This window comes from Arthroderma uncinatum (genome assembly GCF_011692745.1).
Source record: "Arthroderma uncinatum strain CBS 119779 chromosome Unknown scaffold1, whole genome shotgun sequence".
In the NCBI taxonomy this organism is placed as follows: domain Eukaryota; kingdom Fungi; phylum Ascomycota; class Eurotiomycetes; order Onygenales; family Arthrodermataceae; genus Arthroderma; species Arthroderma uncinatum.
This window is the reverse complement of record NW_022983863.1, coordinates 4537-20061: the sequence shown is the minus strand read 5'-3', so window position 1 is coordinate 20061 and position 15525 is coordinate 4537. Positions and strand designations below refer to the sequence as shown.

Sequence of the window (15525 nt, the reverse complement as noted above, 5' to 3'; positions counted from 1 at the left end):
CTGGGATGTTGAAACCCTAGAACGGTAAAGAGCGCCAGCTAACGTGGAGAGAGAGTTGCACAGCCGATGCCACGGTACGTAAAACTCGCAACAACTGCCATACTAGGCTACCATGGCGTGAACTGGGCTTCGAGAGTCGGGGGTTGATAACTTCCGCCCCGAGTCCGTTCTGTGCGCAAATCCGCTCCAGCGACGGGGACGAGCTGGTTTTTATCTCCGATACGAAAACGACATCCGAAACCAGGCACCGAGTGTTCGTCCGGATGGGCCAAAACTGAGCCACAGATTATGCACTCCACACGTACATCCTTTACATAATTATGGCCAGCCGCTGGCCGAAGACCCCGTGAGCGCGAAGCAAGCGACTCGTAACATGACGCTGCTCCATGAGTTCAATTAGCACATCCTGCACCGCATATGGCGTAGCATAGACTCACCGCAGAGTTGTCTCCCGCGTTGGTTCGCCCAAGGAGCAAAGATCAAAAGCCACGACCTTTTATGCACCAGCTTAGTCATCCATCACGTGCCTTATCGACCTGCTATCTCCGTCACCTTGAGAGTCGAGATAGGCCGTCAGCTAGCTCCACGACGCCGGCGAGCAGCAATCACAGATTCTACGGCTGAAGACTCGAGGTCGCGATAGCCGACGAGATAGAATGCATTGTCGCCTGTGGCTCAACGACTCCGATCCACCATTGTTCGGCGTATCCGTATTAATAAGCAGCCAGACATTTTACTAGCAATTTATCCGCCACGACTGCTCGAAGGGGGGTTTACATTTTATACCACAGCCCTTGACACATCGGACCGAGCTTCTTGACACCTTGAGCTACTCTGGCTTCAAAGGGATTTGAAAGGACAACCCGGATAGCCCCCGCGGCCACTGGAAAGACCCTCCGAGCACCGTTAGCCCAGTCGTTGCCCTAACGTTGTGGCCTGGCCTCCCCGCAGAGAAAGCTTCCCGAGTAGCGATGGAGATGTCAGGAGGAGATATGGAGGCTGCCTCGTTCGACAACAATGCCTTGAACACTAGTCAGCAGCCTCAGCTATTTGGGGCGTCGAATCCGGATGGGTCACCCGTCACAACATCGCTCTCCGGCGCCGTATTCATGGACGAGAGCAATGATGCAAAGAGGCGAAGGATTGCCAGGGTATGTGGAAATTCATACCGACAATATATACTCATCTAAGCTACCAGGCTACAGCTTACACCGTTTTATCTATAGGCATGCGACATGTGCCGGAAAAAGAAGATAAAATGCGACGGGAAAATGCCCAAATGCTCGCATTGCATAAATTATAAATCAGAGTGCATCTTCACTCAGGTGGAAAAGAAACGGAATCCCCCAAAGGGGTATGGAACCCTTTGTGTCTATACCTGCTACTTAATTTTCGCGCGTCTAATCCGCGTGTTCTATGATCTAGTGCAAAATATATCGAAGGACTTGAGAATCGACTTGGGCGCATGGAATCGTTACTCCGACTCTCCGGACTACTGTCTGAAAATGACGCTGGAAAGACCGACCTTGGAGTGCTCGAGAAAAGGCTTGCAGACAGGGCGGCCTCGCCAGGCTCACAGCAATCGCAATCGCAACCGCAATTGCAACCACAACTGCAACCACAACAATCACAACCTCCAAAATCATCCACTGTACCTAAATCCTACAATGCTTTTATGGGCTCAGTAGCCTCACCTTCGAACTCAACACCCCGTGGGGATTTTAATACAAGCCCAAGGACGTCTCCCGCTGCAGGAACCCCTGATTCCCATAAGGAATCCGAAGCAGAAGTTGACTCCCTTTCAGATATGATGTGTTCCCTGGTCACAAATAGCTGTGGGGAAACGCGATACATAGGTAATTGACATGAGCTTGACCTGGATTTGTCCGTATTTCTAATTTTTTTTTTTTTTTCGCAATAGGCTCGTCGTCGGGGTTTTCTATATTTTCTCCTAAGGGTATCCAATGGGTAAATGAGAAAACGGGCGACACGTCTTTCCAGCATATGATTGCATCTGCATGCGTAGATGATAACAAATGGATATACTGGAAACCAGAAATATTTAGCGACATATTTGCCCGTCGAGTTTTCAAACCTCTACCACCCAAAGAAGAAGCCTTATCGCTCTTCAGGGACTATTTCGAAAATTTCAATTGTATATTCCCCCTGTTTCACGAACCTACCTTTATGCACTTAGTTGAAAAGCAATACTCGAGGGATCCATATGAAGGCTCTGGGTGGTGGGCTAGCATCAACGTTGCACTGGCAATTGCTCACAGATTACGGGTAATGAGCAATCTGGCTCCACAAGAAGAGGATAAGAAGGCGTGGCTTTATCTTAAGAACGCTATGGGCGTGCTCACGGAGCTTACGATGCGAAATACTGACCTCCTAAGTGTGCAAGCCCTGCTTGGAATGGTAAGCTTTATATATATCGCATCATCTACCAATTATAGCCGGGCATTAACACATTTAAATCTCTTTAGGCACTCTTTCTCCAGGGAACGCCAAATCCCCAACCCTCATTCTTCCTTGTTGCGGCTGGAATCCGCTTGTCTCACAGCATAGGTCTACACAAACGTTGTTCAGGCTTCGGTCTAAATCCAGTCGAGCTTGAGCAACGAAAGCGCGTCTTTTGGATTGCCTATATCCTAGATAAAGAGTATGCTTCCCCTAGTGGATTATCGTGAACGTTGCTAATGCTCTAAAGTATATGCCTCCGGTCAGGTCGACCCCCTGTTCAAGATGATGACGATATGAATGTGGAACTACCTAGCGAAGACCCTCCAGATAACATTGGCAATGTTCCCCTTTCCGATGGTAAAGGGAAGATAAATCTATTCCGCCTCATGTGCATATTTGCAACCATCGAAAGCAAGGTATACAGGCAGTTATATTCCACAAAATCGTCACGACAGTCTGATGGTGAGCTGCTCAATACGATTGGTGAGTTGGATCATGAACTAGAGGAATGGAAAAATAGCATTCCCCTAGATTTCAGGCCAGAGCATGAGATTAAAACCACCCATCGGCCGCTGATTCTTCCTATCGTTGTTCTTCATTTTGCATACTACAACTGCTTGACCACAATCCACCGAATGTCGGTTCATCATGGATATTGGACTAGTCGTCTATCCAATTATGCCATACAAGGGTTAAATGCTAGGCCGCTCAACCCTAGGGTATTCTCTTCCGCTGTTCTCTGCGTATCGGCTGCACGCGCCTCGATTAACCTTATCAAGTACATTCCGCAGGGTGACTTTGCTTGCGTATGGTGAGTGATATCTGCGAGCCAAAAAATATACTCAACGCAAAGAACTAATGCGTTGGGAACATAGGTTAATTCTTTACTTCCCGATCTCATCCTTGGTGACTTTGTTTGCAAACATCTTACAAAACCCACTTGATGCAAGAGCTCGATCAGATGTCAAGCTTATGAACCTTGTGGTTAACTTCCTCTCGATGCTTGCCACTGACGAGTCCAACGGCAGCGTCAAGCGCATGCTTAGCGTTTGCAGCGAATTCGAAAGAATTGCTAAAGTCGCCTTAGACCGGGCCGAGAAAGAATCGCAGTCAAGGCGCAAAAGGAAAACTAGTGACGAGCAGCCTGACTCCAACACAACGCCACAGGAAAGTGAGACTGACGCTCGTCGACCTCGCCCACCGGCAATGGCACCGAATCCTCCGGTCACAAATACACAACAACATTCATTTTCCTCACCATTCACCACTCATCTTAACCATAACATATCAAGCACATCCTCGAGTACGTTCCCATCACCACAAACATCATCGCAGAACACGTTCGATACCGCGGCCAATGAAGATATCACCGCCGCACAGTTGAAAAATACTGCAAGATTCAACCAGGAGTTGAATGAGATCATTGGTGGCCCTGGACTGAGCGTCAACCCAGGACTATTCAACGTCGATCAACAGCTACCGAATGAGCCTATGCCACTCGATGTTTCGTCATTCCAGCAACCATTTGTGCCGCAGGATCTATGGCAAATGCCCATGACTCTTGAATGGGACTGGGCGGACATGTCAAATGGGTTCCCATTCTCTAATGGAGCTACCGAATAGGCGTTTTTTTTATTTTTATTTTTACCCAACCATGAAAAGTACGCGAAGAGCAGTACCGAAACAAGTGATGACTAGTTTATTTATATATGTGGGCGGAGTAGGAGGCCATTCCATTATCCAGTGAGTGACAGTGGTAGCGGTATATGAACGATTACGTGGAGTTTTGAGGGAAACTGAAGAAGCGATTCTCTTACTCCTTAAAAGCATCAGCCTTCGGAGTTTAGAGCTTGGGGGAGGCGCCTTTTGCGAAGTCGGGTACGGGTACATATCACCACTCTCTCCAGCCTGCTTCGGGCAATCTATGTATGTGCTGTTATTTGATACCATTCCATCGTTAGGACGGTGGCTGCTTGGTTCGTTCGGTGTTCCATTGCAGGTGAATAGGGAGTTGCTGGGGCTGTGTGAGCCCGAGGGCATGCCATAAATATATTTAGCAAATGAATTCTCATCTCCATCCTGCGTACCCTGTAAACATCGACAGCATTCGCTCGTCTTCCAGCGTCCGACGGCCCAAACATCGGATGTTTTTTTTTTTTTTTCCTCGTGGAGGCGGATGAGTCAGCACAGGCGAAAAATTCGGAACAGGAACAACTTGCTCGAGCTCAACCGATTTGGCAATATCTCGAACGAACGCCCAAAACCTCATCTTCTCCCATCGACGCTATCTCCTTTCCTCTTTCTCGTACCAGCTACCGGTTGTGGTCTATATTTTTATGAGCGGTCCTATGGGTTGCGGGTTTGCCTTTTGAGAGCTGATTTCTAGACGGATCTTGATCCCGCAGCTTGTTTATTTCCCTACTCTCCCTCCGGCTATGGCCACATTCCTACGGCGCCCCGGTGGCCTTGCTCGGTACTCCAGAAGAGCTGCAGGGTCCACGGCCTTTTCGCGCACACCGTTTTCATCCTCCTTCGCCCAATCCAGGCTCTCGGCCTTCGTTGTCGCAAACCGCTCCAGACCATACGCAACGAGCAGTACAGGTGGTCCGGAACCTCCCAAAGATAAGAAGAATGGCGAAAAGGAGACCGGAAAACACACAGAGAGCGCTACGCCGGGCCAATCCAATGAACCCCAAGCCAACAAAGACGCCGAAACGAAATACGCCCTCAATGCGGAGGAACGAGCTGAGCTCGATAAGATCGTCGGTCAACTCAAGGTGAACCTGCCTAAATCGCAGGCAAAGCTCATCGACACGGCTGCGGAGACCATCAAGCGTGAAGGCCTGCCGGAAGAAATCAAAGTAGCTTTAGAAGAAGTGCGGAACTCGAAACATATGAGCTTATCGAATGCTGCTAAGCTTGTACGAATCCTCAACAAGCATTCAGTGAAGCTTGGATCGAAGGCGGCTGAAGAATACCTCAAGAATGAATCCGGGGAGAAAAGCAAAAAGGGAGAAAGCTCAAAAGATGAGGAAGGTTCTAAGGAACAGTCATCGGACAAGTCGAAAAGGAAAGAGAGCCAGGATGGAAAGGACCAATCGAAGGGAGCTCAGTTTAAGATCATGGACTTCAAGTTCGACGCTGGAAATTTCTTGGTCGCCGCTTTCATCTCATATTACGTCTACCGAAGCGTTTTCCCCGGCGAATCGTCACGAGATATTACGTGGCAGGAATTTAGGAATACCTTCTTTGACAAAGGTCTAGTCGAGAAACTTACCGTTGTCAACCGTAGCAAGGTACGGGTTGAGCTAGACCGTGATGCTGTTGCCAAGCTATATCCCGAATCCCCTGCCACCAACCTCAACTTCCACTACTATTTCACGATTGGCTCCGTAGAAGCGTTCGAGAGACGCTTAGACGATGCCCATCGAGAGCTGAATATTCCTAGCTCAGAACGCATTCCGGTTGCATATGCTGACGAGGTCCCATGGCTGGCTACCTTGTTGTCTTTCGGTCCTACGTTGCTTTTGATCGGTTCATTCTTCTGGCTGTCAAGAAGAGCAGGCGGTGCTGGAGGTGGTGGCCAGAGCGGTATATTTGGCATTGGGAAGAGTCGCGCTAGGAAGTTCAACCACGAGACAGATGTGAAGACAAAATTCGCGGATGTAGCCGGTATGGATGAAGCCAAGGTCGAAATCATGGAATTCGTTAGTTTCCTCAAAAAGCCGGAGCAGTTCCAGAGGCTAGGCGCCAAAATTCCTCGAGGGGCCATCCTCTCAGGACCCCCAGGCACTGGTAAAACTTTACTAGCAAAGGCGACTGCCGGAGAATCCGCTGTTCCTTTCTATAGTGTCAGCGGTTCTGAATTCGTGGAAATGTTCGTTGGTGTTGGCCCATCCCGCGTTCGTGACTTGTTTGCTACTGCCCGAAAGAATACCCCGTGTATTATTTTCATTGATGAAATCGACGCCATCGGAAAGTCAAGGTCCAAGTCTAACTTTGGAGGTGGAAACGATGAGCGAGAAAGCACCCTTAACCAGATCCTAACTGAAATGGATGGGTTCAACACCTCAGAGCAGGTTGTCGTATTGGCCGGTACCAACAGGCCCGATGTCCTGGATAAAGCACTGATGCGCCCTGGACGCTTTGACCGACATATTGCTATTGATAAACCTACCATGGACGGGCGAAAGCAAATATTTGGCGTTCATCTGAAGAAGATCGTCACCAACGAGGATTTGGAATACCTAAAGGGACGATTAGCCGCCTTGACTCCTGGTTTCTCCGGTGCCGATATCGCGAACTGTGTCAATGAAGCTGCGTTGGTTGGTACGTTACATTTCCCCTTTCTTCATCATTTCTCTATAGAAACTAATGTGTACTTACAGCTGCCCGCGTTCACGCTGATCACGTTGTAATGGCGCATTTCGAGCAAGCCATCGAAAGGGTCGTTGGTGGTCTGGAGAAAAAATCTCTTGTATTATCCCCTGTGGAGAAACGTACGGTTGCCTACCATGAAGCTGGCCACGCCATATGCGGCTGGTACTTCAAGTACGCCGATCCACTCTTGAAGGTTTCAATTATCCCCCGAGGCCAGGGCGCTCTAGGTTATGCTCAGTATCTTCCAGCACAAGGAGATACGTACCTGATGAACGTCCATCAGCTTATGGACCGCATGGCTATGACATTAGGTGGGCGAGTCAGCGAGGAGCTACACTTTGATACCGTCACAAGTGGAGCTAGCGATGACTTCAACAAAGTCACCCGGTTGGCAACCGCCATGGTTACGAAGTTTGGAATGTCCCCCAAAATTGGAACCGTATACTTTGAAGAGGACCAACAACAACTTCATAAGCCTTTCTCGGAGGAAACAGCCCGGAACATCGACATGGAAGTTCGACGTCTCGTCGATGAAGCTTACAAGCAATGTCGTGATCTTCTAACCGAAAAGAAGACAGAAGTTGGTTTAGTTGCTGAAGAACTTCTTGCCAAAGAAGTACTTGGTCGCGAAGACATGATCAGACTCCTCGGCAAGAGGCCGTACCCAGAATCAGGGGAGTTTGCGAAATATTTTGATGGAACCGGCGGAAAGATACAGCCTCCTCCACCAGCGGAGGCCCTAACTGACGGCCTAAAGGCAGATGAACCCAAGCCTAAGGGTGATTCCACATCTACACCCCCCGTCTAAATACCCACCAACCCCTACTACCCCTGTTTTGAATCAATCCGGCCCCTTCAATATACATGTACTATCTAGCTTACCCCGTCTTTCGCATCCATTCCATTTGTAATTCTTTGCTTTGTTATGTTTGGGTGCGATGTATTAAATTTTGCTCTTTTTCATCTCCCATATCATTGATGTTTGAGGTGTTGGTAGAAAGTGTTCGTTCGGAAAGCATACCAAAATGGGGAATCCATATACTGCCAAGTACGGAGTACTCGTTTTTATATATTCTATCCGGCGATGTGACGGTTGTTATTGTTTATTTTCCTCTCATCTCCCCCCCTCCCTCTCACCTCTCCTATTGAGACAACTACATCTGCTGTAAATTAGTAAAGATAAATCATTTTATCTAGGGAGCAAAGCCTGGTCTTTGTGCATCTTATATCTTCCATGTAAATATTTATACCTATTATCAATCTCGTAGCAAATGCATGTTTTGAATAGTAAGTGTTTGGTCTCTTCGAAGGCTGGGCATACATTAAGAAGAATGACCTTCCCCAGATGAGCCCGAGCTCAAATATCATTAAGCGAATCATAGCAGCTACAATTGCCTTCAACAAGTGGCGGAACAAATCATTAGACCCAAAATATTAACAACGAAAACACTTCTACATATTCGAAGATCAATAGCACACTGACTCGATTCGAGTTTCCTTTCAAGGTTCGACACTAAAGCGGGGAATGAATTTCCCAACTCGGGCTTGGTACTGCTTGTAATCAGGGTATTTGCTCGCAGTGATGCTTTCTGTTAGATGAGTGCTGCCCTGGAAGAGCAAGACAAGGCACAATGCACCAACACCGCTCCAGTTGAAGTATGATTTGGCACGGTAGGAAGACCAAATATATAATGTCACCCAAATTGCCTGTTCGGCTACGAAATTTGGGTGTCTGCACCAGGCCCAGAGACCAGATACCACAAATCCACGGTCCAAGTCATCGCTCGTGTATATATCCTTATACTCTGGCGGTACACGTGCGGTTTCCTTATATTGCTTCTTGGCCAGCTGAAACTTCCATTGTTGCTGATCGGCAAAATACTCGATTATCACGAAGAAAAGGAGGGACCTTGAGAATGCGAGGTCGGGAAGGCCGAAGCTGGAAGCATCACGGATGGTGCCTATGAGGACAAAGATGTATGTGGGCGCGGTGATGAGGAAAAGAAGGATGGACTGAGTTAGGCTGATGAAAAGGACGTTGAATAGGAAGAACAGCGCGGGGCTATTCACTTTGTTTCGAACAACGATCCAGCGGTAGTCCTCGGAGCCGATAGAGTATCCTCCTCTCCTCCAGTAGTTAAAAGTGAGCCGGGCCTACATGGACAATGTACAACGTTTAGTAGAGAAGCGGGGTATTTTTTTTTGGCGAGGGAAGAGTAGATGCAAGTCTGCATAGCTTGGTGGTGAGCAGATTTATTGCACTTACACTCCAGATCAAGCTAAAAACAAGGACAGTGGTGACTTCGGTCGTGGACATGCCATTTAACCGGCACCACAGGGCGAAATGGCCGTTGTAGACAGTCGGTAGAATGCTCCACAGACGATCGACTTGGGAGTAGTTTCTGTTAATTTCAGACACTAATATAAGCGCTGGAACGAGGAAAAGACAAAAAGCGAATGCCGTAACGAGGGGGTTTGTTGTTAGATAAATTTCTCGAAGTGCATCGAGGTCAAGGCCGGCCTCTGCCGTTCTCGTCGGTAGGCTGTACAGCTGGGGAAGAAAAGGAAGGACAACTTTAGAGAAGTCGGCGCACTCAGCCACGGACTGCAAGGTCGGTAACGCCATGGTAGACATCTGGAGGAGCAACGTGTGAAGCTCGCTGATGTTTTGTGAAGCTCAGGCGAGTTGAGCTCGTCGCAGGTTTCATAAAGGAGGCGGAAAGTTTAAAGTTGTGGACCGTGCACCAGTAGTAAATTGAAGCTTATTCGACGCGTCGCGCTGCAAATCTCGACGTCATGAACACATCGCTTCCACCGTGGCCGAGAGTAAAAAAAGGAGAAGAAAATAGGTTAGGGTACTCCGTACATGATGCACTGATGAACTGTACCAGTACCGGGGCGCTCTTATGGCTCCCAAAATTCTTTGCGTTGCAGAGAAACCTGCAATCGCTAAGCTGGTCGCTCAGCATTTGTCTGGTGGAAGGCTAACGACTGTAAGGATGCTGCCCTGAAAGAGCCAACAAGGAAGCTAACTTATTCTTCATTAGTCAAGTATCCGGGGCAGTCCATATGTTAAAAATTACGAATTTGATTTCACATTTGACCCTCCTTGGGGCAGCTGTTCTGTGGTTATGACAAGCGTGATCGGACATTTAACCGCATTGGACTTCGAACCTGATTGTCGGAACTGGCACTCATGCAATCCTTCTCGACTTTTTGACGCAAATGTCATAATCTCTGTGGATAAAGTCTGAGCCCAATCAAAAGATCCAGAGTTGCTTGTCAGCCGAGGAGGCCGCAGCTAACTAATTATCCGCCTTTTATCAGGAAAAATTGGGCATAGCCGAGAACATTAAGAGACAGGCCAGCTATTCCAAGGGCCTATTTATTTGGACCGACTGTGATAGAGAAGGAGAACATATTGGCTCCGAAGTGCGAGACCAGGCCGTACTAGGCAATCCAAGGATTGAAATTAAAAGGGCGAGATTTAGCAATACAGAGCGGACGTAAGTACGCCTTGGTCTGATCAGTATTTTTATTTTCTCTTAGTCTAACCACGGATGCATATAGCCATGTATTACAGGCCGCTCGGAGACCTGTCGGCCTTGATGAACGACAAGCGAACGCTGTTGCTGCTAGGATTGAGCTAGATTTACGCATAGGAGCAGCCTTCACCAGGCTCCAAACCCTCCAACTACAAACATTAGGCGGGGTTCTAGCTGAGAAGGTGATTAGTTATGGTAAGGGGCTTTCAAATACATAGTGCTAGATACTTAGCTAACCTCGCAACCTGTCAAGGCTCATGCCAGTTTCCAACTCTTGGATTCGTAGTGGATAGGTACCTTAGGGTAAAAAACTTCAAACCCGAGACCTTCTGGTCCATTAAGGTCTCTCATGTCCGTGATGATATTATGGTGAACTTCAGCTGGCGCCGTGTCCATCTTTTTGACAGAGCTGCAGTGGTGGTTCTCTTCGAACGATGCCTGGCTGCAAAAATTGCTACAGTCACCAAAGTTAACCGAAAGCCTACTAGCAAGTGGCGGCCACTTCCATTAACTACGGTTGATCTTCAAATGATGGGAAGTAAATACCTGCGTATAGACAGTCAAACCATTATGAAGGTATGTACAGCTACAGGTGACAGATGTTAAACTCGAACCCCATCTAACTTTTCAACTCCTATTTCGAAAGGTCGCCGAAACGCTTTATACAAAAGGCTTCATCAGTTACCCCCGTACCGAAACTGACCAGTTCGATAAGGACATTGACCTAAAAAAACTTGTTGAGAAGCAATTTCAAAGTAGTGCGTGGGGTGAATACGCCCGAGGGTCCGTATTCTCCCTTGTAGCCCTGTCGAATGACTTCTAAGTTCAAGCGCATTGAGGTGCTGACTATTGTCACAGACTTATTGGCGGCGGGTTTAAACAGCCTCGTCGTGGTCGGAATAATGACAAAGCGCATCCTCCAATTCACCCGGTAGCCTTTGTTGCCCCTACTGTCCTAAATACTAATGAGAAAAAGGTGTACGAGTTTGTTGTTCGACGATTTTTGGCCTGCTGCTCTGAAGACGCGAAAGGCGAATCTACCGAGGTCGAGATTAAATATGGCGATGAGAATTTCCACACACGTGGGCTCGTTGTGTTGGAACGAAACTACCTCAATGTCTATGTATACGACAAATGGGAGAGTAGCCAGACTCTGCCGAACTTCACACTGAATGAAATTTTCGAGCCCAAGGAAGCGAATATCACAGAGGGGAAAACGGTTGCCCCTGGATATTTAACTGAACCGGAACTTATTGGGCTTATGGATGCGAATGGAATTGGCACTGATGCTACAATGGCAGAACATATTGCGAAGATAAAGGTGAGAGAGTATGTTGCAACCAGACAGCGTGGCGGCGGCGGTGGGAGGGGTGGGGTAGAAGAATTCATCCCTACTAAATTAGGCGTTGCTCTGGTTGAGGGATACGACAATGTGGTTGCTGGCTTACCGGATTGCCCCAGCTTGACAAAGCCTTTTCTTCGCAAAGAGATGGAGTTGCGCATGGGAGATATATGCGCAGGAACCAAGACGAAAGCAGAGATCGTGACCCAGAACGTTCGGATGTACCGCGAAGTATTTACACATACGCAACGGCGCATTGACTTGCTCAAGGTGGCTTGCAGAAAATATGTATATGAAGTTGGGATTTAATGCTACATATCATGGGTTGGGCTTCCCCCGCGCGAGGAAGACCGGGCGGAGGGTTCAAATGGTGTTTCGCTCTTGTCGTCGTTCTTCTCAGCTTTTATCTCGTCAGCCTCCGGCTTCTCCTCTCCCGTCGATATCGGCGAAGAGAAGCTCGCTCCTAACGCTAGACTTCCGTTCCCGCCTCACTAAAGGGGTTTCCCAAAAGACGCCACCCTTGGGTTCAACTTTCCCTTAGCCTTAGAAGCCTTGGAGAACCTGACCGAGGATACGAACTTCCGAACTTATATCACCCTTATACTCCGGATCGGTCTTAGAATGTACCAAGTCTAGCCGCTTTCGAGTCGACCCGAGATTCTTCCCGGCCAATGCGTGGCTTCCTAGTTTCTGAATCATAGTGATAATAGTTGAAATCTGGGTATTGAATTCTTCGCTTTTGGCATTCTATGGTTCTTGGTGTAGTATATCCCTGGTCGTTTCAAGACAAGCAGAAAAATTCTCCAAGTCTTTTAGATTTTTCATGTCAGTTTTGCTAGCATCGCTTGGGCTTTTCTCCAACTTTGACTGATCCATTTTCACTTCCACCTCGAGGATTTTCGTTAATCGCGGTGATGTCTGCCAGTTGGCTGTTCCTGTATTTAAGTGGTCCTCTATTGACTTAAACGAAGAAGAATAGAGAAAATTAGAGAGCACGGCAATGGCGTCTGTATAGAAAGCAGCCGGTTATTTTATTACCAGCGATCTATTCTAGTGAGAGACTTGTAGGTACCTCCCAATCTTGATGCTGTTCTCTGTGACCCCTTGTCAACGCCCTTCTGAGAAATATCAATTGAGAATATTAAATAGCTTGAGAGCTAGCCTCGACACTATCCCGTCAAAGCGGTAGCCTTGATCCAAGTCTCTCTTTCCTGCAAGCCCGTAAACCACTTGTCCACATTTGGATACTTATCAAATACATGCTGATACCCGTGTGCTTTCAAGGCCGATGCATTTGGTAGATGAAATAAATCTACCAACGTCAATTCGTCTCCAGCGAGATATTTTTGCTTAGCAAGAATCCTGTCATAGATTGCAAAGGTTGTATCAAAGGCAGCCTCAGCCTGAGCGACCCTGACTTCATCTGGGGGCCCAAGGCCTTTCACCCTATTCAAGTTGCAATTAGCCGCTTGTGTTAGGTCATAAGATAGGAATACCCGGTTCTAGGAAACAGGAAACGTGCATGAGAAGATAAGCCAAGAAGATTCATACTTTTTGATCACAAGCTCGGTTCCAAGCATTTCAGCAGCGGCTCCAAAATAACTCTGTTCAATAGAGCAGCCTTGTTCAAAGAGGCCATAGGCTTGACATTTGTCCCGGTAGTATACTTTCTAATGTATTATACACTTCAAGTTCGAAACCTCGTTTTGGATATCTATCATAGTATGTCTCACTTACCTGGCAAGATATTTGCAAATTGCCCTGCTCTCAAAGATACGGAACCCGTCGTCCGCTAACACAGGCACCTTACCAAAAGGTTGCAACTGCTTATATGCCTCGGTCGTCTGCTCCCCCTTTGCCATATCAATAGGGATATATTCGAATTCCAACTCCTTCTCAAGGATAGTAACCAAGACACGGGCCGTAGACATGGCTGAGCCATAGAGCTTGAGAACCATTTTTGCCAATAGACGTTGCGGACAGTAGTAATTGGCACAGAAACGTTGCTTTGTTGGTTAATAGAAGAGATGATTACCTATATTATAGCATAGGTCAGGATGTTATATAATGAAAACGATATTTACCCCGCAGTGCAGAAAGAGCAAGCACCGCTAACTGCATCGAGTTTTTCGTCAGAAAATGCTACATTACCCAAGGGCAAACGTGTAGTTTTTATCCTTATACAATACGCTGTACTTTCCATGTAGAGCTTGAGAATGGCTACTTTTCACTGAGGCATACACTCCTGTAGACCATTTATATCGGATGCTCCGCATGTCTATAATAAGGTAAACTCCACCCTATTAAGCTAAAAACTACCTAGCATATACTATAAGTGGTAGCAATCACCTCTTTATCTAACTAATCAGGTTGGATTAACTATTATATAGACTCAAGTTCCCTTCACTAATCTGTCTTATAAGTTCTTCTCATGAACACAGTCAAAGTCAATCCCTTTCACCTTCAACCAGAGCTGGTGAATAAGTAAGTTCTCCGCCGAGTATATAACTAATAACTACTGGCGCGAGACATGGGTGGTGGGTGTTACAGACCATCTACGGCGCAGCCTAGATAAGTACACTCATTGGATAACAAGATTCCGGAACGGAATAACTATTAGGATCACGTGACTAGCAGTCCAACGTGCCAAGGCCAGGACCAGTCTAAGGGATGGACTCCAACTACTCGTGCCTCCGCGCTACCAACCTGCCTGTTGGTGCGCCCCAGCGTAACGATAATATCAGCGCAATGATAATTATTTTTAAATAATCACTTTATCAACTTCATCATTTTATTTATTAACCACCAATATGTTATCTAGCTCAGAAGATATAGAAATACGCATTCAAAAGGCTCTAGATCAATATTCTCGCGATAAAAAGCAAAAACTCGCGGTTCTTGCCCGTGAATATGAGGTTCCGTATCAGCGACTCCTCCGCCGGTCAAAAGGTATCCCATCGAAGTTATCTACGCAACCAACTAATAAATGCCTTACGGAGGATCAGGAGAAGGTAGTTAAACAGTGGATTCATCAATTAGACCGTGCCGGCCATGCCCCAACCGTGGAGATGGTGAAGAATTGCGCAAATAGCATCCTCCTACGAAATCATACAGATCCGGATACTGAACCACCTATTGTTGGAAAAATGTGGCCATATCGGTTTATCCAGCGCTTGCCAGGCTACGAGAGGGTAAAGAGGAAGCCAATGGACCCAAAGAGGATCGAGGTAGAAGATCTAGGGCTTATACAGACGTTTTTTGATCGATTAAAGATCTCCATGAGGCAGCATCACATCCAGCCAGCAGACCTTTACAACATGGATGAAATCGGCTTCCAGGTTGGCCAGGGAAGGGGAGAGATAGTTATTACAGCCTATCCGGAGCTTAATAACGTTATTTCCTCGAAGTTCTCGCGCGAGTTAATTACTGCAATTGAAACTGTTGCTGCGGATGGCTCTCTTCTTCCACCTTGCCTTATCCTTGCAGGGAAGCATCAGATGGAGGACTGGTATCTAAATACGTCCCTCCCAAGCAACTACTTCATTGTAACAACCGAGAATGGGTATACAACTGATGAGATGGGCTTCCAATGGCTACTACACTTCGATACTTATTCAAAAAAGCGACAGGTTGGCCGGTATCGAATGCTCTTAATGGATAATCACGGATCCCATCTTACACACCAGTTCCTATCTTTTTGCGAAGAGAATGACATTATTCCTTACTCTTTTCCGCCTCATACAACTCACCTGCTTCAGCCGCTCGATGGGAAGCCTTTTCAGCAATATAAACACT

The 15525-nt window shown here is 47.2% G+C and overlaps 5 protein-coding genes across 5 annotated transcripts; 3 read left to right on the top strand and 2 right to left on the bottom strand.

The window, feature by feature from the left end:
• Positions 1-971: 971 nt before the first annotated feature.
• GIQ15_00005 (C6 transcription factor) lies at positions 972-4086 on the top strand (the record flags this gene model as incomplete). The annotated part of the gene is made up of 7 exons (XM_033547422.1): positions 972-1151; positions 1227-1354; positions 1426-1856; positions 2198-2418; positions 2487-2662; positions 2711-3274; positions 3339-4086. 7 exons carry the CDS (start codon positions 972-974, stop codon positions 4084-4086), a joined length of 2448 nt encoding a protein of 815 aa, XP_033408373.1.
• An 812-nt stretch (positions 4087-4898) lies between these two features.
• Positions 4899-7651, top strand: GIQ15_00004 (matrix AAA protease MAP-1; the record flags this gene model as incomplete). Its single annotated transcript, XM_033547421.1, has 2 exons — positions 4899-6792; positions 6852-7651. 2 exons carry the CDS (start codon positions 4899-4901, stop codon positions 7649-7651), a joined length of 2694 nt encoding a protein of 897 aa, XP_033408372.1.
• A 692-nt stretch (positions 7652-8343) lies between these two features.
• On the bottom strand, positions 8344-9478 carry GIQ15_00003 (DUF1295 domain-containing protein; the record flags this gene model as incomplete). The annotated part of the gene is made up of 2 exons (XM_033547420.1): positions 8344-8997; positions 9110-9478. The coding sequence occupies 2 exons, from the start codon at positions 9476-9478 to the stop codon at positions 8344-8346; spliced, it is 1023 nt and encodes a 340-aa protein (XP_033408371.1).
• Positions 9479-10958: 1480 nt separating this feature from the next.
• On the top strand, positions 10959-12039 carry GIQ15_00002 (DNA topoisomerase; the record flags this gene model as incomplete). Its single annotated transcript, XM_033547419.1, has 3 exons — positions 10959-10964; positions 11035-11171; positions 11247-12039. 3 exons carry the CDS (start codon positions 10959-10961, stop codon positions 12037-12039), a joined length of 936 nt encoding a protein of 311 aa, XP_033408370.1.
• Positions 12040-12899: 860 nt separating this feature from the next.
• GIQ15_00001 (glutathione S-transferase) lies at positions 12900-13688 on the bottom strand (the record flags this gene model as incomplete). Its single annotated transcript, XM_033547418.1, has 2 exons — positions 12900-13176; positions 13468-13688. 2 exons carry the CDS (start codon positions 13686-13688, stop codon positions 12900-12902), a joined length of 498 nt encoding a protein of 165 aa, XP_033408369.1.
• Between the last annotated feature and the right edge of the window lie 1837 nt (positions 13689-15525).